General features: G+C 54.5%; 1 protein-coding gene across 2 annotated transcripts; it reads right to left on the bottom strand.

Annotated features, from left to right (window-relative positions):
* Positions 1-348: 348 nt before the first annotated feature.
* KPNA6 (karyopherin subunit alpha 6) lies at positions 349-24,101 on the bottom strand. Of its 2 annotated transcripts, XM_054170742.1 has the most exons (15): positions 23,996-24,101; positions 13,978-14,202; positions 10,972-11,105; positions 9,809-9,904; positions 9,321-9,420; positions 9,013-9,107; positions 7,856-7,987; positions 7,567-7,655; positions 6,492-6,591; positions 5,356-5,519; positions 4,818-4,896; positions 4,589-4,714; positions 3,144-3,271; positions 2,329-2,507; positions 349-1,097 (listed from the first exon to the last, which is right to left on the bottom strand). In XM_054170742.1, the coding sequence occupies exons 3-15, from the start codon at positions 11,098-11,100 to the stop codon at positions 913-915; spliced, it is 1,602 nt and encodes a 533-aa protein (XP_054026717.1). In that variant the 5' UTR covers positions 11,101-11,105; positions 13,978-14,202; positions 23,996-24,101; the 3' UTR covers positions 349-912. The 2 variants fall into 2 exon arrangements, with proteins under 2 accessions (XP_054026717.1, XP_054026716.1); XM_054170741.1 differs by lacking the exon at positions 13,978-14,202 and having other exon boundaries at positions 23,996-24,092.
* Between the last annotated feature and the right edge of the window lie 607 nt (positions 24,102-24,708).

Raw genomic sequence — 24,708 nt, 5'->3', positions numbered from 1 at the left:
AATCCAAAAGAAATGAAAGAAAAATCAACTCAAATCTCCCCACCCCCAAAAAAATGCTAAACAAAAGAAGCTTTTCCTTGAACAACAACAAAAAAAATCCCAATAAACCTTCCCAGGAGTGGGAGAACTTCCCCATTTCTTTGTCCATTTACAGTATGTTTCAGGGGGAACTTGGCCCGAGGTTCAACAGGACTGTCCACTGAAGGAGGGTGGTAGAAAAGCCCAGGGTTAAAAACTTGGCTCTTGGCAAAACTGAGTCTTTAATGAAGAGCAACATGTGCAAAAAAAAAAAAACAACCCCAAAAAACAACCCCCTCCCCCCCCCAAAAAAAAAAAAAAGAGGAAAACCAAACCCAAACCCAGAAATAATTCTTTAAATAGATCAAAAATAGATCAAGGCCAGGCTTCCAGAATTATTGTTTGTCAGGATTGCTTCTTTTCTATTTGTGTTCTTCCCCAACCCAATGTTGCCACCTCGACTGAAAAAAGTACCAGAGGTAAGAAGTGAGACGTTTGGGAGAGATTCCCCACCAAGAAAACCAAACCTCAACCAACCCAAGAGGTGCAAAATCTGTTACCTCGAGTGTCCTTCCTTCCACCCAGATGCCTGCTTTAAAGACATGTAATGCAGCAGCAGCAGCAGCAGCAACAAAAACCAAACAAAATCAGAAGGAAAAAAGTGGAAGAACATCTCCTTCTCTCTGTGAGGACAAAGCACTGCTTCTAGTTGGTTGAAGGAAGATTTCTTTCCCAGCAGGTGGAGTGGGTGTTTAGCCTTCCCGTTTGCAAGGAGGGGATGGAACCATCAGCTGCTCCCAGTTCCTTTCCAGCAAGTTTGTGGTGGTTTAGTAGTTGTTGTTTTGGTGTTTGGGTTTGTTGTTGGGTTTTTTTTTTATAGCCACTCCAGGCACATTATAGCTGGAAACCTTCCATGGGAGCTTCAGGTTGCTGGAAGATGAATTGCTGCTGGTTGTCGTCTACCTGGGGGGCTAGAGCAGAGTCGTCTTCCACGCCGAAGTAGTGCTCAATCAGGTCAAAGGCCTTCTGGTAGATCTCTTGGTTCTCGTGGCTCTGTAGGAACTCTATCTTATCCAAGCCTTGGAAGGAAAAAAAAGAGTGGAATGGGATGAAACAGGGAGAGCCTGCTGTTGACACTGTCCCACACCCATGCTCCAACCCTGCTCACTGCTAGGCCTCTGTCAGATCTGCGCTTCGGGAGCGGCACTGATGACCAAACCCCACGATTCCAGGGCTGCTTGGGGGACTGGTGGGGGGCTGAGATTTCCCACCCCCAGCATTAACTTTGCCAGCTGGATCAGGCAGCACTGAAGTCCTTCCAGTAGCTGCTTTAGCTGACACAGGCAGAGCAGATGTGCTCCCTGCAGTGAAATGACAACAACTGCCTGTGAACAGCTTGAGGGTTCAGAGGGTAGGGAAGGAAGCAGAGCCCATCCCAGTAGCCTCCAGAAGGGCAGCAGAGGGCTTCTGGCTGTCCTAATTGAATCCAGTGCTGAACAGAAACCATCCAAGCACAAGAATTTCAAGAATCATTCTTCCTGGGAGAATCAGGACACCAAGTGTAACAGCCAGTGAGAGGGCAAATCAGACACTGGCAGTACACAGGGAGTTTCAGACCAAAATAGGAACTGCTCCTCAAAGCATTAAGAGCAGGACAGAAAAAATGAAACCATCAAATTAAGCCTCTCTGGGAAAAGCTGAATCCCTCTGGATTTCCACTGTACATCTGAGCACAGCAATCTTGGACTAAGAATAGAATCAGAATGCTTTGGGCTGGAAGGGACCTCAGAAGTGTCACTTTTTGCTTAGCTTATTTCTGATTGCTCCCAGCTGATGCAGGCCACAATTACCAGCTTGGCCTCCAGGTCTAGGAAGCCTGGAGCAGAGGTGTGATAGTTTTTGCTTCCAAGTACTTTGTCCTGTGCTACACCAGCAGGCCTGTCCTGTCTCTACACACCCTCATGAAAAGTCCCTCTGCAGCCTTCCTGTAGGATCCCTTCAGGTACTGGGAGGCAGCTCTAAGGTCCCCCTGGAGCCTTCTCTTCTCCAGGCTCAACATCCCCAGCTCCCTCAGCCTGTGCTCATAGCAGAGGTGCTCCAGCCCTTGGCTCATCTTTGTGGCCTCCTCTGGCCTCACTCCTCTTTTTCTGGAGACACCAGAGCTGGATGCAGTATTTGAGGTGGGCTCTCAGCAGAGCAAAGGGGCAGAATCCCCTCTCTTGCCCTCTGGCCAACCAAACTGGCAGACTCCTTTCAGTACATCCTGTGCTGTTCAAGGGTACAGCACCAAGGCCACCAGCCACAACCTACCGTAGGCCTCCTCGATCAGGCTGCAGTAGGGGTTGATGCCTGTCCCGCTCTGGTTGGCCTCCTGCTCCCCAAGCCTCAGGATGTTCTCCAGCCCATTCAGTGCCACCTGAACGATCTTGGAGTCCATAACAGTCAGCAGGTCACAAAGAGGTTTGATACAACCCAAGTTTACCAAGTACCTGAAAAGAGAACACCACCAACACATGCTCAGCAGCTAGCAAGCATCACTTAGTTTCCCCTCTTCCCAAGAGGTCAAACTAAACCATCAGAAGTTCCCTTTAAAATGCTTCCTGCCTGCACAGCTCATTTGCACACAGGCACCTCCTCCTTTAAACTTAACTCCCTTTGAAATCCAGGTGAAACTCAAATCCCAGCATGGAGTTGATGTGAGTGGTCACCCAGCTAGCTAAAGGGGAAGGAAGGAAATAGTTTGGATCATCTTATCCTGATCACAGAATGGTTTGGGTTGGAAGGGACCTCCAAAGGTCATCCAGTCCAACCCCTCTGCAGACAGTAGGGGCATCCTCAACTAGATCAGCTTGCCCAGTGCCCTGTTGAGTCTCACTTTGATTATCCCCAGGGATGAGGCCCCCACCACCTCCCTGGGCAACCTGTTCCAGTGTTCCACTACCCTCATGGTGCAGAGCTTGTTCCAGAAGGAGGTAACAATTTACAACCCAGCGACCCCTCTGCCTCCGGCTCAGGTACTGGCCCAGAGGTTCTCCAAATTCTGGGGCTGCACTACAAGCAGCAAAGCCACCAAACAGCTAAGATTTCCCACCACCACCACCAGCAGGAGGGAGCCCAGGGAGTACCTGATCTGCTCAGGAGTTCCTCCTGAGGTTGCATTCGTGATGGCCCAGGCTGCCTCTTTCCTCGTGCGGAACTCTGCTTTCTGCAGGATCTCAATCAGCACTGGGAAGATGTTTGCATCTATGACTGCCTGGGGAGAGGCAGGGAGAGAGCAAGGAAGGGAATACAAAGTTTGACTTGGTGTCTAAAAGGGCTGTTAAGCACCTGAAGGAAACCCTTCCCTCCGTTTTTCACTGCTGAGCTTTTCAAGCTGCACCCTCCAGCCATTCCTCAGCCAAATCCTATTAACAGAGACACTCAATTCCATAACCAGCAGAGTGCCAATCCCTGCTCCTGTTGCTGCAGGAAGGCTTTCAAGCACTGAGCTGCCTTTGAATGTAGGTCATGGAAAAGAGAATGAAACTTCTGCATTTCAAAAGGGGGGATCTCTACTTCAGCATGGAGAAATTGGGGCTGTAGCTCTCCTCCTCTTCACAGAATCCCAGCGTGGGGGGGATGGAAGGGACCCCTGGAGATCACCCAATCCAATCCCCCAGCTCCAGCAGGGCACCCCCAGCAGCTTGCCCAATGGCCAGCTGGGGTTGGAAGGTCTCCAGAGAGGGAGACTCCACAACCTCTCTGGGCAGCCTGCTCCAGGCCTCCAGAAGTTTCTCCTCCTGTTCAGATGGAGCCTCCTGGGTTCCAGTTTGTGCCCACTGCCTCTTGTCACTGGGCACCAGCCCCATCCTCATGGCCTCCACTCTTTAACTACTGATCAGAGCCCTTCTCTTCTCCAGACTAAACACCCCCATGGCTCTCAGCCTTTCCCCCTCACAGAGATGCTCCAGGCCCCTCAGCATCTTTGTAGCCTCCACTGGCCTCTTTCCAGTAGTTCCTTGTCTTGAATTGGGAAGCTCAGACCTGGACACAATACTCCAGGATGTGACCTCACTAGGACAGAGTAGAGGAGCAGGAGAAGCTCCCTTGACCTGCTGGCCACACTCTTAATGCCCCCAGGAGACCCTTTGCCTTCTTGGCCATGAGGGCACATTGCTGGCTCACGACAACTTCTTGTCCCCCACCACCCTCAAGGTCCTCCTCCTTACAGCTGCTTCCCAGCAGGTCACCTCTCACCTGTCCTGGTGCAGGGGATTATTCCTGCCCAGGTGCAGGACCCTACACTTGTCCTTGTTGAACTTCAGAAGCTTCCCCCTCCCCAATTCTCCAGGGATCCAGCCATGGGACTCATTCCAGGCCAGTCTGTTGGTACAATTAACAAGCTATGATTTTTTTCCCCCCCTAGCCCTTGCTTAGCAGATGGCTGGGAGCAGCAGAGCTCCTAATTACTGCAGAGTAAGAGATGTGAACAAACCCAGCCTCTAAGTGTCAGCTCTGCAAAAGAGCTGCAGCTCCTTAGTGCTGAGCCTGGAATTTGGGGTCATTAGAGGTGGGGTGGAGAAGGCTGCACCTGTATTTGTGCTCTGTTTCCTGCTGTGATGTTTGATATGGTCCAACAAGCTTCTTTCCTGATTGACTCCTTGGGACTACTTAATAAATGAAGGAGGCAGGGCAGGGCTGAACAGTTCAGAATCACCTTTGGAGAAAGCAAGCAGAAGTGAGGTCACCAGGGATCAGGTATTCCTGAAGGATTTTTTCCCCCCTCTCATTTCCCTGCCACACAGCCCAGCTCCTCTCACCTGGGTCTGGATGTCATCTCCTGTCACAATGTTGCCCACGGCTCGCAGAGCTGGGGAGGCCACTTTGTAGTCGTTGTGCCTGCAGGAGAAAAGGTGCAAGGACAACAACTGAACTCACAAGTGGAAGCAAAAGAGACCACATGCAGTGGGATGTTCAGGAGAGTCTCTTCCCACTATCTCACCTGCATTGTTTACTTAGAATCCCATCCCCTAGCACAAAGATTGATTCTTTGATGGCCTCTGCAGGCTTCCCTGAATGTATTTGAAGTTTGAGAGCAGAAGGCACTCTGCAGCCCTCTCCCTTTTCACAGACCACCTGTGTCAGGCCAATCTCAAGTCCTTCTTAGCCTACAGAATGAACAAGCAGCCCAGCACTACTCATCTGGCAAATCAAAACCAGGCAGCTACAGCTCTCAGCCTGCTTCAGCTCCTCCAAAGCCAGCTGAGCTATCCATCACCTGAACCTGTGCACAGATGGCTTTGGATGTGAAGCCCTGCTCAGCCTCACTGGGCTGAAGCAGCAAGAGCAGAGACTCACATTAACAGCTCCACCAGCCGCCGGCACACGCCCGAGTCGATCACCGCTTGAATCTTCTCGTTGGGACCGTCTGATAAGTAGGACAGAGCCCAGCAGGCATCTGCCAGCAAGTCAGAGTCACTGTTGAATAGCAATCTGGACAAGACTGGCAGGCAGGGAGATACCTACAACACCAGAAGGTTAGTCAGGGGCTGCTGAGGCCCAGCACCAGGTTTGCATGCAGACGCCACGGGGGTTGGCTGACTGGCAAGGGCAAGTCTTGGATGTCCACAGTTCCCTCCCCCAAAGGCAGCAGCTTCCTTGCTGGTTCACATCCCTCAGAGTGACAGTGTCTAAAGTCACCCCAACAGCTTGATTGCTAAACTGAAATGGCCTCTCTTCCTCTTGGAGAAAGGCTAGACTCTGGAGACAAGCAGCACCTGTGCACACTTCTGCTCTGGAAGCTCCTTGCAGGGCTTAAGAGCGAGCACTGCTTGGTTTTTTCACTCTTAATAACCCCCAAAAGCTCTGTTCAGAGCAGGAACCATCACCTCTGAACACTTCAATCACTTCTAAGTGGTTTCACACTCACATTCAGCTCAGATTCCACCTCTTACCACAGCTTCCCAGCTTTGACACGTGAGCTTTCACTCTCAGAGTGAAACACACCGATCTGAAAACGTTTTTGCTCTTCCAAAGGAGGAGGAGACACCTGGAGGCCAGCACCACCCTTTTGGTCTTGCCAGCAGCACCCCAGGAGAAGGGAAAGGAGAAAGCTCCCAGGGTCTTGTTTGGTAGCATTCAAGAGGGCTCAGAATGAAGCTTCCAGTCGGGATTTGAGCAGTCTCAGAATTCCACAGTTCGTAACAAAAGGGTTTAAGTGAAGACCACAGTGTGCTGCTGCCTTGCAGGGAAGCCTGGGCTCAGCCTTTACTGGAGGGCTTCAGCTGCCAGCTGAGCTGGGCAGAAAAGCTGGCAGAAATTTGACCACTCTAACACATCTGCTGAGCAATGAGGTCGACCTCAGCAGGAAGAACCTCACCCTGTTCCCTCCCAGAACGACTTAGGGAAATCCAACAGCCAAACCCCCACGTAGAGACACATCTCAGCTGGGTGTCTCCCCATCAGCTGTCTGCCAGCAAGGCTTTTCTTCTCACCTTATCAAACTCAGGTGGTGGACTCTTCCCTCTGCACAAGTTTGACAAGGCCCAGACTGCATTTCGTGTCATTGTCAACCTGGTGGACTTTGTGAGGAGCCTGAGGAGACAATCACCAGGGATTACAAACCTGGCTGTGGAAGCCAGCAAGGGAATCAAAACACAAACCAGCAGGACTTAAAAAGGAAGTCCAACCACTTGCTGCAGCTCAAGCCATGCTGGCTGTCACTGGAGCCTCTCCATAAGCAAGGAGAGAAGTGCCCTGCAATGACTTCTGAGGCTAAACAGCTGCTGCTCCTAGCAGCATCAAGTGACATGGGGCAGGAAAGCAAGCTCCACATTGGACACGTTGCAGAAGGAAGGGAAAGTTAGCTGAACACAGTTCCAAGTTCAGATCCAGCCCAGAGAGGCACTCACACCGCTGGCTGAGGTTAGGTGGTCCTCACTAGGGGCCACCTGGCTGCCTCTCAACCCTGAGGGCAGCAAGTCCTCAAGGCTGAGGGCTCCAGTCACTGCTGACAGGAGCACCAGTGTTACAGGCCAAGGCACCTGTGACACAGCAGCAGTTTGCCAGCATGAAGATGAACTCTTTGCAGAGCAGTGAGAGCAACAGGCCTGACAGACTACTTCTTCCTCTCTGGTGGGTGAGCACCACACTCCAGAGCTGCAGAGGCAGGATGGGTGCTCAGAAACCTGCTCCCTTTCCTCAGCCCTAGAGGAGCACACTCAAGACAAGGCACTGGAAACCCACAGCATAAGCACACAGAGCAGGTATCTGGAGGGACACAGTGAAACAGCAAGGCCTGGGACTCCAGAAAGGCAAGCACACTGCAACAGCACCCAGTGCAGCTTCAGAGCAGGGTAAAGGGCTGTGAGAAGGCATGTCAGCTCCCAAGTCCCACTCTGCTGATCAGATACTTGTCTGAACTGCCAGTTGATGTGGTACCAATGGTTTGATTCCCAGAGAACATCACCACCCATGGCTGGGGAATCTCTCCACCCAGCTCAGCTACTGCTCTGCTGCAGCACAATGGGACTTCAAGAAGTGTACTGGCAAGGATCCATGGCTACTCACATTAACAAGGGAGGAAGGATAGCGCAGTTAAGGACATAATCTCTACACACAGAGCTGTCTCCAGCAATGTTCCCCAATGCCCAGACAGCCTGAAAGGAAACAGCAACAGTTTTAGCACTCACACAGTTTCTGAACAGAGGAAGAAGAGGCTAAGTGTGCTAAGAAAGCATTTCCCCCCTCCTCTAATGCCAGGCAAACCCCACTTCAGTCTGCTCACTCAGCTTAAACACCGCTTCCACCCTGTGCAATCCACTGCTGTTATCAGCCCACAGCAAGACATGAAGCTTACCTGCTCTTGCACATCCTCAAAGTCAGAGTTTAACAGCTCTATGAATATAGGAACTGCCCCAGCCTCAATCACTATTTTGGTCTGTTGGGAAGTGCCAGAGGCGATGTTCGTCAGCGCCCACGCCGCTTCAAACTGAAACAAGCAAAGGAATGACACCCAAAAAAACCCCAAGTAAGCAAATGCAAGAATCTTTAACTAACAGAAGATTTGCCATTTGAGTTTTGGCTGCAACTCTTTCAGCCTCTCCTGAAGAGGCTGAGAGAGAAACAAAGCACAGGACACTTCGACAGGCAGAGGGAAGCGTTCCCTTCGCCGCAGCAGCGAGAAGAGCTCCCTCTGCTAAATGCCTGCTCTGAGGCTGGAGCTCCCCAGAGGATCAGCAAGTGAAGGCATCACTGTCACTCACACCACATCATTTCACCAACACAAGCATTTGTCAGCAAGTGAAGACACACTGAGCACAAACTCATCTGGAGTACAGAGTTTGCTCTCTCTGGTGCAGACCGGCCAGCTCTAGCCCACTCTCTTCTACCACCACAGAGGCCTTGAGTTCAAGTGAAGCTGAGCAGCAAGTTCCCTGCTGCTGCCTCTCATCCTTTGGGTTAAAACTGGATTTCCATTCAGTTCTTCTTGAAAGTAAGCCCCTGTGATAAATGGCCTTGGGCCAGAGGGGCAGGAGGATGAAAGTGGTCCTCAGCTCTGATCCAGTTCCATGTATGGAAGCATCTTTAATCACTGCAGAATACCTCTAATCATTACCAAGCTGGAAGGAATCTCAAGAAGCCATCTAGTCCATCCCTCTGCCCCATGGCAGGACCAGCACTACCTAACCCCTTTCTTACAGGCTCTTAGCCTGTATTTAAGTCTCCAGTGATGGAGGTGTATTTCCTCCCACACATTTACTGTGGCCCCAGTAGCTCATCTCAGACCCAGGAAGGCCAAACCCCCTTCTGCTGCAGCTGAACCATCAGCTTTTTGCCAGCATTCTCCCAAGCATCTAATTCATGGCAATCTGGAATTCCATTCCCCCCCCCCTGTACATCATCCAGCCTGCACCCTGGGGCTTCAGGACCCCATTTTTCCCTGTCAGCACCCAGGGGTTATCTTGCTAAAGCTGTGAAGCTACAGGACAAAGAGTTGAGGGCAAGCTCCTTTACCTGTAATGTGCAATTTTCACTTCTTTTCAGGAATTCAACAAATCTGTCCACCACTCCTTGAGTGTTTATCACTTCATCTATTGGAGGGTTGGGCTCTGAAACAGCAAGGCAGTGTCAAAACCAGTCCAGAAGTCTAAGGCAGGGGAGTCACATGCATGAGCTGTTAACTGAATGATCTCGAGGTGTACTGAATTCAGCAGGGCAGCTCCCCAGGCTCACAGCTTTGGACACCAAGGTGCATGCAGCAAACACTTGCAAAAAGAGCCTATGACAGATCCTACAGCAGGGAGCAGGGGAGTTATTTTTACCTTTGGAGAGTAGCTTCCTGAATTTCTGAGTGGTTGCTAGCTGCAGATCAGGGTCATCTGAGAAAAGCATCTCTACCATCTCTCTTGTGATCACTCCCTCCTGAAAAGGACACAGAACAATGGTTCCATTTCACACCAAGACTGTTTAAAGCATCCCAGTTGTGACAGCCTACCAGGATTTTGTGCTTAGCTAGCAAGCCAGAGTCACAACCTGAGATCCCAGCACACTATTCACTCCCTGCTAGGCTTTTCCAGCTCACTGTAGTAACACTTGCAACACGCTCAACAAAACAGCAACCTGGTCTAGTGGGAATGTCCCTGCCCATGACAGGAACTGGATGGTCTTTAAAGACCCTTCCAACCCTAACTAGCCTATGAAAACCATTGAGGTCTGTCAGCACCAGGCAGCTAAATCCATCTGAATGCACAGCTCCAGCACCAGGAGAGGCACCTTCCCCCCAGCTCCAGCACCAGGAGAGCCACCTTACCCCACATGTTGTGGCACTGACATATGAATCCACAAGGAGACTATCAAACATGGAGGCATCTTCATTGATCAGTTCCACATTTCTTCTCTTGAAGAGCTGGGGAGGAAACAAACCACAGGAGTCATTATTAGAAAGCAATGAAGAACAGGCCTCCTAACTAGATATTCCTGTTCCTCAAACCTTCAGCTAGACTGAAGGCAGCCAAGAGAGGGAAGCAGCCATTAATAACAGCTCTGCACTCTGAAGGCAAGCTTGGCCTATAAACCCCACCAATAAAACAGGCTAAGTCTTGCCTTCAGATATGCAAATGCCCAAGTCACTGAGACACTGGCACAGGCAAGCACAGAGTTTGACCCAGCAAGTTAGGAACACTGGGGAGGAAGCAGCTGGTTTGCTCTGTCAGTGTCTCATTTACATCCAGTCTGAGCCACATACATCACCTGGGAGTCACCTCTTACTGTCATGGACCTCCAAGCCAATAAACCCCAAACCAGCTCAGGATTAACTGTGTGCAGCCCACACTTGCTCTGCCTGCTTTGAGGAAACAACCTCCAGCACTAAACAATCAAAACCCACACAGAACACAGAATTAGCCAGGTTGGAAAAGACCTTTGAGATCATGGAGTCCAACCCATCACCCAACACCATCTCATCAACTAATCCATGGCACCAAGTGCCTCATCCAAGCTCTTTTTAAACACCTCCAGTGATGGGGACTCCACCACCTCCCTGGGCAGCACATCCCAATGGCCAATCTCTCTTTCTGTGAAGCACTTCTTCCTAACACCCAGCCTAAACCTCCCCTGGCACAGCTTGAGACTGTGTCCTCTTGTTCTGGTGCTGCTTGCCTGGGAGAAGAGACCAACCCCCACCTGGCAAAAAAAACCCCAACCAACCCAAACCCTTCAAAACCAAGGATCTGTGAACAAAACCCCTGCAGCAGCCCAAGGCCAAAGTGCTTGGGGCAGCTCTTGGGGTAGGAGGCACAAAGAGAGGAAAGCAAGGTCTCGGTTAGAACAAGGGGAAGGGGGCAGGGTGTGAAGCAAATAGTAAGAGGACTGCCAACAAACCTTAATGCACAGATCCTTGAAGGTCCCAGTTTGGCAGCAGCACCATGCTGGCTGTGTTAAGGCTGCACACAAGCTACTCAAGGTGACAGTTACCTGTTGCTCTCGTTTCTGTTTGCGCAGCTGGATGCCTTCCTCCTCCCTCCGCCGCCGCATCTCCTCGGGGTTCAGGGCTTTGTTCTTGTAGCTCTTCATGCGGTAGTTGTCCTTGGCGGGGCTCGCCATGCTTTCTGGCAGGACAAAAGGTCTGTCTCAGGCTTCCTGGCACTCTCTGCTCTTTCATCCTTAGCCCAGGGGGGTGGTGGAGTCGCCGTCCCCGGAGGCGTTGGGAACCGCCTGGGAGATGGCCCCGCGGGAGGCGGCTGAATGGCCGAGGTGGGGCTGGGCTGATGGTTGGAGTGGATGAGCCTCAAAGAACCATCACAGGATGGCTTGGGAAAGGACCTACAGCAGAGATCATCTACTCCAACCCCCCTGCCACGGGCAGGGATGTCTCTCAAATTAGTTGCTCAAAGCCAACCTGGCCTTGAACACCTCGGGGGAGGAGGCATCCACAACCCCCCCAGGCAGCCTGTCCCAGTGTCTCACCACCTCCACTACTGTGGCCAGTTCTGGTGCCCCCAGCAGAAGAGGGACACAGAGCTGCTGCAGCGAGTCTGGAGGAGACCACAAGGATGAGCCAAGGGCTGGAGCAGCTCTGCTGTGAGGCAGGCTGAGGGAGCTGGGGGTGCTCAGCCTGGAGAAGAGAAGGCTCCAGGGGGACCTTAGAGCTGCCTGGATCCTCCAAGAAGGCTGCAGAGAGACTTTCCCTGAGGGTGTCTGGAGACAGGACAAGGGGGAATGGCTTGAAGCTGAGGAAGAGCAGGGTGAGACTGGAGCTGAGGACTTGGAGGTCTTTTCCAACCAAAGCAATGCTCTGACTCTGCTCCTCACCAGCAGGGCCACACCTGGAAGCAGCATGGAAGAGTCAAACAGACTTGTAAGAGTTGGTCTCAAACACTAAAGCAGAAGCTTCAAGTTTGAATGTGGCCCTGACCTTGGCTCATGGCAGTTAAGAGGGGTAGGTCAGTGAGACTCTGGCACAAGGCTGCCCAGGGAGGTTCTTCACCCTGCCTGGGGGTGTTCAAGGCCATGGTGGATGAGGCCTTGAGCAGCCCAGTCTAGCTCAAAGTGTCCCTGCCCATGGTGGGGAGCTTGCAGCAGATGATCTCTGAGGTCCCTTCCAACCTGGGCCATTCTGTGGCACTCTGGGCATGGCATAACCACACATGGACATTTTTTTCCCCCCCAGAGTGAAAGGTTCCCAGTGTCTGCATGGCAAAAACTCAACAGAGCTGAGAGCAAGCCAAGGCCTTGCTTTCACAGCAACACTAACCCCCCTGGCAAACAGACCTGTGCAGGCCACCTCTGTCCTCCCAGCCTACTGCAAGTGCTCAGAACCTGACCCACTTATTTTGCTGTTTCATCTCTACTTGACACTTGATTACTTGTGGCTTTGCCTCTCAGTCAGGGAAGTGACACACCACTAATTGGCACAGTTAAAGGCAATCAGGGCCAGGCAGTGACCCGAGTGCAGGAGGACACAGATTCCTCAGCTGCATCCAGCTGTAACCCACTGCTCTGACCACGCTGCCTCCTCCTTGCCCCAGTCCAAACTCTTCCCTTCCTCCCACTTGTGATACAAATGATTTTGATTAACATCTGTGCCCCTCTCAGGACAGGAAGGAATTGTGATAAACTATGGCACTGAGGCCTGAGACCAACCTACCCTTCTCCACAAGTTTGCTGGACACCAATATCTTTGTTTACCTCCAGCTGCTAAAGGCAGGTGGAAGAAGTGGCCCCTGCAGCACTCTCTCCTTAGCCCTTCTCTTTCAAGCTAAGCACTCCTCAGCCAGCTGCCCCCACAAAGTTTCAGTCTGGCTTATCAACTGCCTCCAGCCACCCTGGAACCCTCCCAAGATCAGCTGGAGAAGATTCAGACCTCACTGCCCTCCTACTAGGAGAGCCCAGGGCCAAACCAAGCAACAAATAAATACACAACATACAAGTGTCCAACATTTTATTGCTGCTGAAGAAGAAAACAACTGGGAAGCTGCACTGTGAACAGGAGAGGAAACTAAAGACTTCCAGTTCTAGGATTTCCCCAAAGTCAACTGCAAAGACACCAAGCATTGTGAGGAAGTCAGACTTGATGTGGCCCTGGGCAGCCTGATCTAGTTGGAGGTGTCCCTGCTGACTGCAGGGGGGGGGGGCCAAGGTGACCTTTGAGGATCCTGCCCAACCCCATGCAATCTGTGAGCCTGGGAAGTCAGCCTCTTCCACAGCACCTGCTTTCCAAGAGGGCCTTCTCCTCCCCAGCCATCAAGAGGACATCCTTCTGCAGAGCAACAAAGGCAAATCCCACCAGCCCCCAGGCTCCTCAGGTCATTCCCACTCTAACACAGATGCTGCCCCCAGGCTCCTCAGGTCATTCCCACTCTAACACAGATGCTGCCCCCAGGCTCCTCAGGTCATTCCCACTCCAACACAGATGCTGCCCCCAGGCTCCTCAGGTCATTCCCACTCCAACACAGATGCTGCCCCCAGGCTCCTCAGGTCATTCCCACTCTAACACAGATGCAGCCCCCAGGCTCCTCAGGTCATTCCCACTCTAACACAGATGCTGCCCCCAGGCTGTCCAGAGCTGGAAAAAGGTCTGAAGCTCAGCATCCAACAGCTTGCACCCAGAGACAACACCAAACTTGAAGATGGGATGCAAGTCTGCTGGCACCTCTGAAGCCAAAGAGAAACCACCAAGCACAGCTTCTCATCAGCTGAAGCAGCACTCCAGGGCCAGGTTAGAAAGCTTCTCCCAGTGAGGTGCTCAGGGCACTGTAAGTGGCCAGAAGTTGTAAGCAAAAGGGACCACATCCTACTGGGACCAGTAAGGAAGAGCTGTAATTGCCTCAGAATTGATTGCAGGGTTAAAGCAAGCAAATGACAGAAGGTCTTGCAAGATCTGGAGCCTTAGGGGAGTTCACTTTCAGTCCCTTTTCTAAGCCCCCCCCCCATTTTGTTAAGGTCTATCCTCCACAAAACCAAACTGAGAAACCTACTTACAACACTGAGCAGGGCTGCTGGACTACACCCTGCTGCCAGCTGCACTGGGAAGTCTGGATTAAACCATGAATTGTCTTCCTGAGTTGATTCCTCAGAGGTTCAGAGCACAAGCTGGCCTCTTTCAAAAGGTATCTGACCATTTACATGGCAAAGAAGAGCAGGGACTGAAGATCACAGGAACCATGCAACTGCTCTCTCACTCCTCCTTCCCTCTTCCCAGCAGCACTGTAGGCCAAGAAGGGAGGGAAGAATTTCATTATTAACTGAAAAGCAGCTCCTTCACAAGGCTTTCAAAGACTCTGAAGGCTTTAGGGGTTGAGGTCTGACCTTACAGGAGCAAGGTGTCACCTACACACAGATTTTGACCCCCAGTGATGTGCACTCAGATTGCTACACCAAGAGCTGGTCCAGCCACACAGGATGAAGTGCTACCTTCATGCTGAACAGCACAAGAGAATCCCTACCAAGGCCAAAGTTACCTCTCCTTGGAAAGCAAAGTCTCCAATGAAAAGGTAATTAAGAAAATGGGGGGGGGAGGGAAGGGGGGAAGTGAAGTGACTTCATGCCACACACAGGAGTCCCACAACCAGCCCAGTGCCACATGACAGCTCAGCTGCATCCAACCTGGCACAGCCCCACTCAGCTGGGCACAGCCTGGACCCTGCTCTGGCTGTCTGGATGCAACCAGGGACTCTTGGCCATGCTGTGAGGTCTCAGAGCACACCCAGAGCTTTGCCCTGCCAGTGCTCCAAGAGCCCTGCTGGAGGGCAGGGAAAGCCCAGAGATGCAAGCAGCCCCTCAGCAGAGATCTGCCAGCTGGGCTGTGTGACAGCACACCACTGGGCAGCAGCTGCTCTGGCACTTCTTGTCCCATCTCCTCTCACACATCTTCATCTCTCCAGATGTCATCACAGAATCCCAGCGTGGTGGGGGGCTGGAAGGGACCTCTTGAGCTCCCAGGGTCACACAGGTGATATCCAGGCAGGTTTGGAAGCTCTCCAGAGGAGACTCCACCACCTCTCTGGGCAGCTTGTTCCAGGCCTCCAGCACCCTCACACCAAAGGAGTTTCTCCTCCTGTTCAGGTGGAACCTCCTGGGTTCCAGTGTGTGCCCCTTGCCTCTTGTCCTGTGGGAGAGGCTGGCCCCATCCTCTTGCCCCCCACCCTTTAGCTCTTGCTGAGCACTGATCAGATCCCCTCTCAGGCTGCTCTTCCCCAGGCTCTCAGCCTTTGCTCCTCACAGAGCTGCTCCAGGCCCCTCAGCATCTTTGGAGTCTCCACTGGATTCTCTCCAGCAGTTCCCTGTCTCCTGATCTGGGGAGCCCAGAACTGGACACAATACTCCAGCTGTGGCCCCAGCAGGGCAGAGCAAAGGAAGAGGAGCACCAGTGCCTTTTTCCAGCCCATCACCTCCATCAGTACTTTACCAACACCAAGTCACTGATCTCTTCCATGAGAAGGGAACACCACAAGTGCCTGGTTATGACTTGAGGGTGAGCTCAGCAGCTGCTGCAGGCACCACAGGCTGCAGCAAGCCCAAACACAGGAGGCAGGACAGCCAGTGGGATGGCAAGCAGGTACAAAACCATCACTTGCAGTGCTTCAGCCATCAGCTCATCCCAGCACCACTGCAGGTCAGGCTGCAGCCTGCCAAGTTCTATCAGTGGGAGCACACACACAGCAGCACCTCACTGAATCTGGAGCAACCTGAGCTGTCAGAGCAGGGACAGCAATCATCTGCTCATAGATGTACAGAAGATCCTCAAGCCACAGATTTTTCACTCTGGCTCTTAACACCTTGCCCTGAGAAGCTTGGCTTTCACAGGAAAGCCTTCCACCTGCCAAGGGATGGCAGAAACAGGAGTGGAGCAAGCCTCCTGGAGCTCAGCCTCTGCAGAGCACTGACCTACTGACAGCACCTTGTGCTGCTCCTCTCCTAGGAAGAGCTTTCTTTTTGCTTCTCCAAGAAGCACCTAAGCCCTGCCTCAAATGATAGAATCAGCTCACACCCTAGGGTTACAAAACCCTTCTGCTGTTGTCCCAGCTCCAAGCTCACCTGCAGGACTCCAAGGGCAACGAGGCTTGCTTCTTCCACACCACAGCAGCTCACCCAGAGCTGTTTGTGCAGCCTGGGGCTGCTGCAAGGCCCCCTTTCTCGTCACCCTGAGACCACACCAAACAGACTGCACAGCAGATAAACCCTCTGGCACCCTCCTGGCAGTGCCTGCAGCCTGCTCAGCCCTTATCTCTCCCCAGAAGCCATCCCCACAGCCACCTTCCCGGCACAGCAGGCACAGGCCCCTGCTTCCACCACGGGGAAAAGCTGCAGGCAGCCAAGCACAGGTGCCTGGGGCAGTGCTGGGAGCCCACCTAACAACCTGCTGAAGGAAGAGGCCAGGCTGACTGCCGTGCAAGAGGGCTCTGCAGGCATTTAGGTGGCATGGCCACGCACCACAGCGTTGTCCCTCCCTGTTTTCACCCCCAGAGCTACTGAGGCACTGAGCCAAGCTCAGGCCTGCCTGCCCAGGTGCAGGACCATGCCTGTGTGGGGGCACAGGATCGTTCAGCAAGGGCCAGAGCTCGTCCTTGCTCTCCTGGAAGAGCAGCACAGCGTGAACATGTTGTCAGGACAGAAAGGGAAAACAAAATCTAGGCCAGAATTCGAATGAGGCACCTCCTCCAGCAGGGGAACAGCAGCAGAGCTCTTCCAGACCCAGCAGAAGCCAGCTCAGCTGCTGAGGGTGCAGGCCCTTGCTTATCCCCCACTCCTGCTGCACAGACATCCTGCTTTTCTAGGAACCTGCCTCCCTCCGAGTTCAGCACCCCTTGGATGAGCCCACAACAACCCAGACCCTGCCTTCTCTTTTCAGTGGTCGCTTAGAACTGGCACAGAAGTCCCTCTGAAGTCCCTGTGTCTCATCCCCATTCCTGACAGGGGGGTAGAGGGGCTCAGGGGGCATCACCCTCATCTCAACCTCTTCCCTTGGGCAGAAGGCAAATCTGCCAAGGCAGCAGCTTGTGCCCTGTAAAACCCTGAGACTGCAGAGCCTTCAACCCACCTCTTCCCAACGCCCCCCCAGACCACTGCCACAAAGCCACAGGAGCTTTAACACTGCTTCCAAGCACGAAGAACACGGCAGGAGCTGCTGGCTGCACCCAAACCTCACTGAGCTCCCTCCAGCTAACACTGAACCAAGGCTTCAAGGCCGATTCCATTCAACACCGCTCCGAGCCGGCTCGGACAAACTCCCCTTCGGTGCTAGCAATCCCCTGCCCCCCAGGGCTCCAGTCGGTTCCCTTTGCAGCCAAGCACCTCGCTGCATTGGGCAACTCGATTCACAGCAGCCTCCAGAGCAGAAGTGGCAGCATTTGCATTTCAATGCTCCTCCGACTGAGCATCCAAGCCCTGCACCTCCAGTCAGAGCTATCAGCCCCAAGCCCTTACACCAGGGGTTAAATTCCCTGCTAAGAGGACACACTGAGGAGAGCTGAGGGCTGCTATGCGTGTCTGCCCCCTGAGCACCTGGCAGCAGGGGACCCCCCCCCGGCAGCAGGGCCCCCCCCCCGGCAGCAGGGGACCCCCCCCCCCGGCAGCAGGGGACCCCCCCCCCGGCAGCAGGGCCATTTGTACACCGGTGATGGCTTTCCTAAAGCACAGCTCCGGGAGCCTTGCTTTGCTCCAGCACCTCGGCGAGCAGGGGGATGTGAGACAGCCTCCAAGCAAACCACCCCCCAGCCCCGGCTCAGAGAGACTCTTCTGTCCTGAGGGAAGGAGCAGCCCCTGGAAAACTTGACAGAAAGGCCCAAATGGAGCAAGTGCCAAGCGTCTGAGGCAGGACCTTTTGTTCCTTAGCTACCTGAGTGGCTGGGGAGTGCGACAGGCTCAAGGGAGGTCTCCAGTTCCCATCCAGGAAAGCCACTACCTGACCAGCTTACAAACAAGGACTGAGCTGGGAACAGCCACAGGAGCTCAGGTGGTGCAGCTCCATCGGTCTGAGCCAGAGGCCAGCATCAGAGTCACTCTGCTCCCCAGGCACCAGCAAGTTCCTGCAACCAGCTGAGCTCATTTCAGGGCATGAAGTCCACACCCCCAAGCCCAGCACTGCTGAACCTCTCAGGATTGCAAACACCAGTGGGGTTGGGAGGCACTGAATGAGGTCCCCCCCCCCATAACCCCGTTTTTATCACTGTTTAGAAGACTGATTGCCTACAGCCTCAAAACTCACTCCACTGAAAGCCCCCAGGAAACCAACCAACTCCTCCACCCTTTCTCCTCAGCCTCCCTGGAGAGCCACCAACCACCCAGGTGGGATTGGCAGGGGGTGCTTCCTGGCATGCCAAGCATTTTTGGCCATCAAAAGATAATCAAAGCTCCCCTTGGGAATCAAATTCTGGATAAAACCTGCTCCCTTACACCCAAAAGCAAGGGAGCTACAAAAGTTCGTGCTGGGAATGACTTGAGGTGTCCTGTGAGCTGAGAAGCCTCTTAGCCAGAGCCACAGGAGCCACCAAACTTCAGGATGAAGCTTAGCTGGCTGAATTCTTTGGCAGCTCCTTGTGCAAAAGGAAGCTCCTGCAGGGCACAGAGGAAGTTTGGCTCCTGCAGTAGGTTTGATTGGCTCTGCTGAGGAAGGGGGGAAAAAAAATCCCCCAGCTGTCACAATGAAGCATCACAGAGTGCTAGGGGTTGGAAGGGACCTCAAACCATCATCCAGAGCAAAGCCCTGGCCAGAGCAGGTCACAGAGGGGTGAGTGGCACAGGCTGCCACACTGCTCCTTGTGGATGGAATTAAGGGATTCACCACCTCAAAAAGGAAAGGCCCAGGGTGGAAGTTTGGTTTTCCCAAGGCTCAAAGCCTGCAGACACCTCTGGCAAAAGCCAGGCTCCAGCAGCTCAGCTCTGTAACCCCAAGGTCACTTCTGCCATGCCAAGATTCCAAGAGCTTCTTCACCTTCCTGGATCCCAAACTCCACCTCACTGCTCTCCAGGTGCCACTGATCCAGGTGCTCTGCACTGCAAAGAGCATTAGCTTCAGCCACTTCTTTCTGTGTTTCTCTTTGCTTCAGCAGCTGATGAAAGCCTCCAAGCTGAGTCACTGCAGGGACTCACATGTCTAAATCAGGACTTGTGCTGCTGAGTCAGACCAAAGTGACAGAGCAGGGGAACAGTGAGGCTGGCAGATCTGACAAGGCCTTTTTTTAAGCCACACAAAAACCCCTCAGCCAAAGCTCTAAAAAACCCTTCCCCAAAGGTAATCTTCAGAAGAGAGCTGTGGCAGGTTTGGTGCTGGGCACAGGACACATCCCTACAGCCAGCCTGGAAACAGGAGTGCAGAATGACACTGGTGACTTGAACACACTTCATCAACCCCAACACCACTGATCCACCACTGGGGACGGTTCAGAGCTCCCCAGCTCTGAGCACACACTTGGGCAGATGACCTCCAAAGGCTCCTTCCAACCCCAGCAGTCCCTGTGATAGGACAAACTTGCTCAGGTCTAATTAAGCCCCACCTGAATTAGACAAGCAGCAGCCAAACACACTCAGTGAGCTTCTGAGCTTCATCTGAGCAGCCTCACTGCCCTCACTTTGGGTTTCTCCTACCCAGCAGGAAGTTTCTGCATCTCAAACACTGAGTGAAAGCCCAGAGGAGCTCCCACCTGCCCCTGCCTCCCCACTGACCCAGGCTCTGAGCTGTGCAGTGAGTTCCTACAGCAGCACACTCCCCCAAGGGTTGCTGCTCTGATCTTAGGAAGAAGTTATTCGGCACAAGGGTGATGAGACTCTGGCCCAGGCTGCCCAGGGAGGCTGTGGCTGCCTCCTCCCTGGGCAGTGCTCAAGGCCAGGCTGGCTGAGGCCTTGAGCAGCTGAGTCCAGCCGAGAGGTGTCCCTGGGCACGGTGGGGAGGTTGGAGTGGACGAGCTCTGAGCTCCCTTCCAACCTATGATCTTGAAGGTCTCTTCCATCCAGACACATCCTGTGGCTCTCTGTGGTTCCCCCTGCTCTGCTGCCTCTGTTTTGGGTCTTTACTCCAAGCAAGCAGAGGCAGCTCCTGCAGAGGCAGCTCCTGCAGAGCCGTCTCACACCCAGCCTGCCACAGCTTCCCGGCGAGGCCAGCGCTCACCCAGGCAGCTCTGGGGCTGCCTGCTGCTGCAGCCACCCCTGGCTCATCCCCCTCCCGGTCTGGGAGCAGCCAGCCATGTGCTATCACTGCTGGAATGTGCAACAGCCTCACTGGTGCTGCTGTGGAGGAGGGGAAAGGGAAAGGCAACAGGAAGAATCCTGCAGCTTGCTCATCCTTCCCCGGGTCAGCCCAGGATCCCTTTGGGGCTGCCCACAGAGCCACCAGTTCCTCAGCATGTGCTCACTTCAACTCCACTCCCCCCCAGCAAAACGTAAAACCTGAGGATTCCAGGCTCTGAGTCTCTCTTAAGGCCCACTTCCATCTCCTGAGACATTCAGATCTCCCTGAAAGTGGCTGCAGTGTCACCTGAGGTCACAGAGGCCTTTGGGACTGATCTTCCAACAGCAGGGATTAACTCTTCCACTCTGCCAGCCCACACTTGACACCCAAGAGCTAGCACACCACCACAGGATGGTAGGGGCTGGAAGGGACCTCTGGAGATCACCCACTCCAAGCCTCCTGCCAGGGCAGGGCACACAGGAACACATCCAGGTGGATTTTGAAGCTCTCCAGAGCAGGAGACTCCACAACCTCCCTGCTCCAGGCTCCGGCACCCTCACAGGGACAAAGTTCTCCCTCCTGCTCCCCTGGCACCTCCTCTGCTCCAGCTTGCCCCCAGTGCCCCTTGTGCTGTGCTTGGCCATCCCTGAGCAGAGCCTGGCTCCAGCCCTGCACATCTTCATCCCCAGCCATGAGGGCAGCCCTCAAGCTCCTCTGCTCCCAGCCCCAGCTCTCAGCCTGGCCTCCCAGGGAGCTGTTCCACTGCCTGCAGCAGCTCTGTGCCTCTGGGCTGGACTCTCTCAAGCAGCTCCCTGAGGTCCTTCTGGAACTGAGTGGCCCAGAACTGGGCACAATATTCCAGACACAGCCTCACCAGGGCAGAACAGAGTGGCAAAAGAACCTCTCTGACCTACTCACCACAAGCCACCACCACCATCCACCCCAGGATGCCTTTGGCCTTCTTGTCCACAAGGGCACAGTGCTGGCTCCTGGCCATCCTGTTATCCCCCAGGACTCCCAGGTCCTTTGGCCCAGAGCTGCTCTCCAACAGCTCAGCCCCCACCCTACAGTGGCTCACGGAGCTGTTCATTCCCAGGTGCCAGACTCTGCGCTCGTCCTTGTGGTATTTCATTCAATTTCTCCCCACCCAGCCTGTCTGCCGGAGGTTCGAATCAACAAGAGACCAAGAGCTACGATCGCTCCCAGCAGCTCAGGCTTCCCAGCCCCTGCCTCGCTCCAGAAGCAAACCGGCACTGATTTGCCAGGCAAATCCGAGCTCACCTGGCCCCTGCTGGCACACAGGAGCTGCCAGGCTGGAGCAATGGCTGATTTCACCAGTGCACTGCCTCAGTGCTCGAGCTCCCCTTCCCAAAGTTCATGTTTGCTCACCTGAAGACAAGCAAACAAAGCAATGCAGCCAGATAAGCAGCCAAACCCCATCAGCCCCCCAGGCTCGGTGAGGAACTGGGGCACTGCTCCCCAGCACAGAGGCAATCCAGACCTGGCACTTGCACAGCAAACCAAGGAGGGGTTGAGGAGCACTTTCAGCTGATGAGCACCTCAAGAGCAACAGCACAGCTGTTAGCAAACACTGCACCCTCGACCCACAGCATGCAGAGAGGAGGCTGCCAGCATCCAGGAGTGCCTGACAGGAAATGGGCTGAATGAGGGAGAGCAGGGTGAGACTGGAGCTGAGGAAGAGGTAACTCAGTACAAGGGTGGTGAGGCTCTGGAACAGCCTGCCAAGGATGCCTCCTCCCTGGGGGTGCTCAAGGCCAGGCTGGATGAAGCTTGGAGCAGCTGAGTCTGGCTGAGAGGTGTCCCTGGGCATGGTGGGGAGGTTGGAGCAGATATCTCTGAGGTCCCTTCCAACCTAAGCCCTGCTATGCTTTAGATCATCAACCCCACACCATGGAACAGCAGCCTCAGTTCACTTGAGAGGCACAAGTGACACTAGCATGAATTTAACCTTCCCCTCATTTCCATGCCTCTGTCAGAAAAAGGCCTGCTTCAAACTCCAGGAAGAAATGGGGAGGGGTGGTGGGGAGGGCTGGGAAGCTCCTCTGCAGCTCCACACAGCACAGGCAGCTTTCAGACAGCCACCAACAGGCCCCAGGACATTTTTTCAACTCCCAGGTTGCCAGTCAAGATTTCACAGCTGAAGCTACAAATTAAGCTTGAAGAGCTGTGCTGGAGTGGGAGAGGCAGGGCACACACAGACCTGCAGCCACTAACCTAACCTGGAGTGTCACAGGAGAGTTTAGGATGAGATTGTGCTGATCAAGCAGCATCCCACCCCAAAAGGTGCTCTTCAAGCTGCTGAAGTCTGGGTAAGAGACAACACTGCTGGTGGAAGTTGCTAAGAACTCAACCCTTCCTTCTCAGAGGATCTTGGATAGGATAGGATAGGATAAACCAGGTTGGAAGAGACCTTTGAGATCATAGAGTCCAACCTCTCACCCAGCACCATCTAATCAACTAACCCATGGCACCAAGCACCCCATCCAGCCTCTTCCTAAACACCCCCAGGGATGGGGACTCCACCACCTCCCTGGGCAGCACATTCCCTTGGCCAATCTCTCTTGCTGGGAAGAGCTTCTTCCTAACATCCAGCCTGAACCTCCCCTGGCACAGCTTGAGACTCTGCAGGCAAAGAGCAGGCTTCCCACAGCCTTGGCTTTCCCCTCCACCTGAGCCACCCAAACTCTGGCTCACTGCTTACAGCCTCAAGAAGGAGCCGTCCGAGAGGGAGAGCAGGCAGCTTCAATTTCAGGCTGCATCAGAAGTGACCAAGAGAGAGCCTGCTCTTACTGAAGCACTCTCTGAAGGGCACAACTCGGTGATGATTTATTTGTGGCTAAAAGGGAACCGTCTGCTGCCTCTCTGAGCTTCTAAGTCTGTTTAATGGCACGGCGGACAGAGATGCTCCCTGCTGCTCTCCTTTCCTGCCCAGTGCCATGAGATGCATTTGCTCGGGCTGTCCACAGCAGCGTGCTGCACAGGGCAGCCTGGGGAAGTCTACATTGACACTGCTGCTCGAGTCGTAGCGTAGGAAAGCTGCCACAAGCCCAGGCCCTGCTGGGCTAGGGGCACGCTGCATATTTCGGTAGGATCTCGCTTCAGCTCGCAGCTAAACTCTTACAGACTTCAGCATTTAAATAAACTCGAGATCCGAGAGCTGATAGTAAGCCACAGCTATTTCAAGGCAGCTTTAACAGCAGCGGTTCCTTTGCACCTCCTGTGCTTCTCAAAGCTTTTACCTCGGTACCTGCACCAGAAACAGGTCCCAGTACCCAAGCACCAGGATACTGCAGCCTTGAACAACCCCCGCCGCTCCTCTTCCTCCGCCCTGAAGCTGCCCAAAGCCCGAGCTAGCGAGCACCGAGTCGCTGTTAGCGACAACCCCCTCCAGCGGGACCCCACTTCCAACGGCCTGGCTACTCGGAAGGGTCAACCCCGGCCCCCGCACCAAGAAATCCCCTCAGCAAGAGCCCCCCACGCCGCCGGGTCCCCGCCAGGGGCCACCCCGGCCCCGGTTCCGCGCCCGCCCGCGGACAGAGAACTCCGAGAGCTCTCCCCGGGCAAGGCCCCACCGTGCCGGCGCCGGGATGACTCAGCGGCGGCCGCCGGGTCCGCGGCCCGCTGCCCCCCACCCCACAGGGCCACCCCACCGGCACTGAGGGGAGGCGGCCGGAGCCTCGGCGAGGGGCGCGGGCAGCGCCGCCATGAGCTATTCCCTCTGCCAGCCCGGCGGGGCAGCCTCTCCTTCCCTCCCCACGTCCCCTCCACCCGCTGCCGGGGAGCCCCGGCCGGCAGGACCGCGCCCGTCCTCACCCATCGCGGCTCCTCAGGCGGCGACTCCTGAGCTGCGGCGGCCACAATATGGCGGGCAGGGGAGAGGGAGGGCGAGGGGAGCGGACGGCGGCCGGCACGGACCAAACCTGCTCCGTTGCAACGGCCGCCACGCCCCTTACGGCAGCAGGGGCGGGGCGGGGTCGTTCCCTCCCGCTAGGGACACGGCGCTCGGGCGCCCCCGGCTGGAGCGGAGGACCTGGCCTGGCACGGCCCTCGCGTCCCGCCGCTGGCTCTTGTGTCCCATCATCCGTATCCCATCCCCTCGCACCCTCTGCCCTCCTTTCTCACCCCTCACATCCCATCTCCTCCTGCCCAGTCTCCTTTCGCCCCGTCCTCCACGCCCCCTTCCCTCGCACCTCGTCCCCACCACGTTCCCTCTCGGTCCACAACCCCCTGAAGCCAACCCCCCCACGCATGGATTTTGAGCTCAGAAACACTCTTAAGATGTCCTCTCGTCGTAAAATCTGACAAGAATTTACCTCCTCAGCAGTTCTGGGGCTGGCTGCAGCAGGCACGGTGGCATCGGGGGATGTGAGGCCACCCAGGGGGTGCCAGGACAGCAGAGTGCCCACCATGACCTCAGAGGTGAGCACAGCCTGCTGCAGGGCCACACCTTGAGCCTGGCAGAGTTCAGCTTCACCAAGCTGCTCCCCAGAGAGCCAAACCAGACCTTCTGTGGCAGCACCACCTCT

This window comes from Dryobates pubescens, chromosome 20 (genome assembly GCF_014839835.1).
Source record: "Dryobates pubescens isolate bDryPub1 chromosome 20, bDryPub1.pri, whole genome shotgun sequence".
NCBI classification, from domain to species: domain Eukaryota; kingdom Metazoa; phylum Chordata; class Aves; order Piciformes; family Picidae; genus Dryobates; species Dryobates pubescens.
This window is presented reverse-complemented; position numbering and strand designations above follow the sequence as displayed.

Excerpts from the sequence above, each read along its gene's own strand:
- KPNA6 (XM_054170741.1), bottom strand. Across the intron at positions 9,905-10,971 it reads AACAGAAACGAGAGCAACAG|CTCTTCAAGAGAAGAAATGT; the intron begins GTAACTGTCACC and ends TTTCCTCCCCAG. Across the intron at positions 5,520-6,491 it reads CACCACCTGAGTTTGATAAG|GTATCTCCCTGCCTGCCAGT; the intron begins GTGAGAAGAAAA and ends CTGGTGTTGTAG.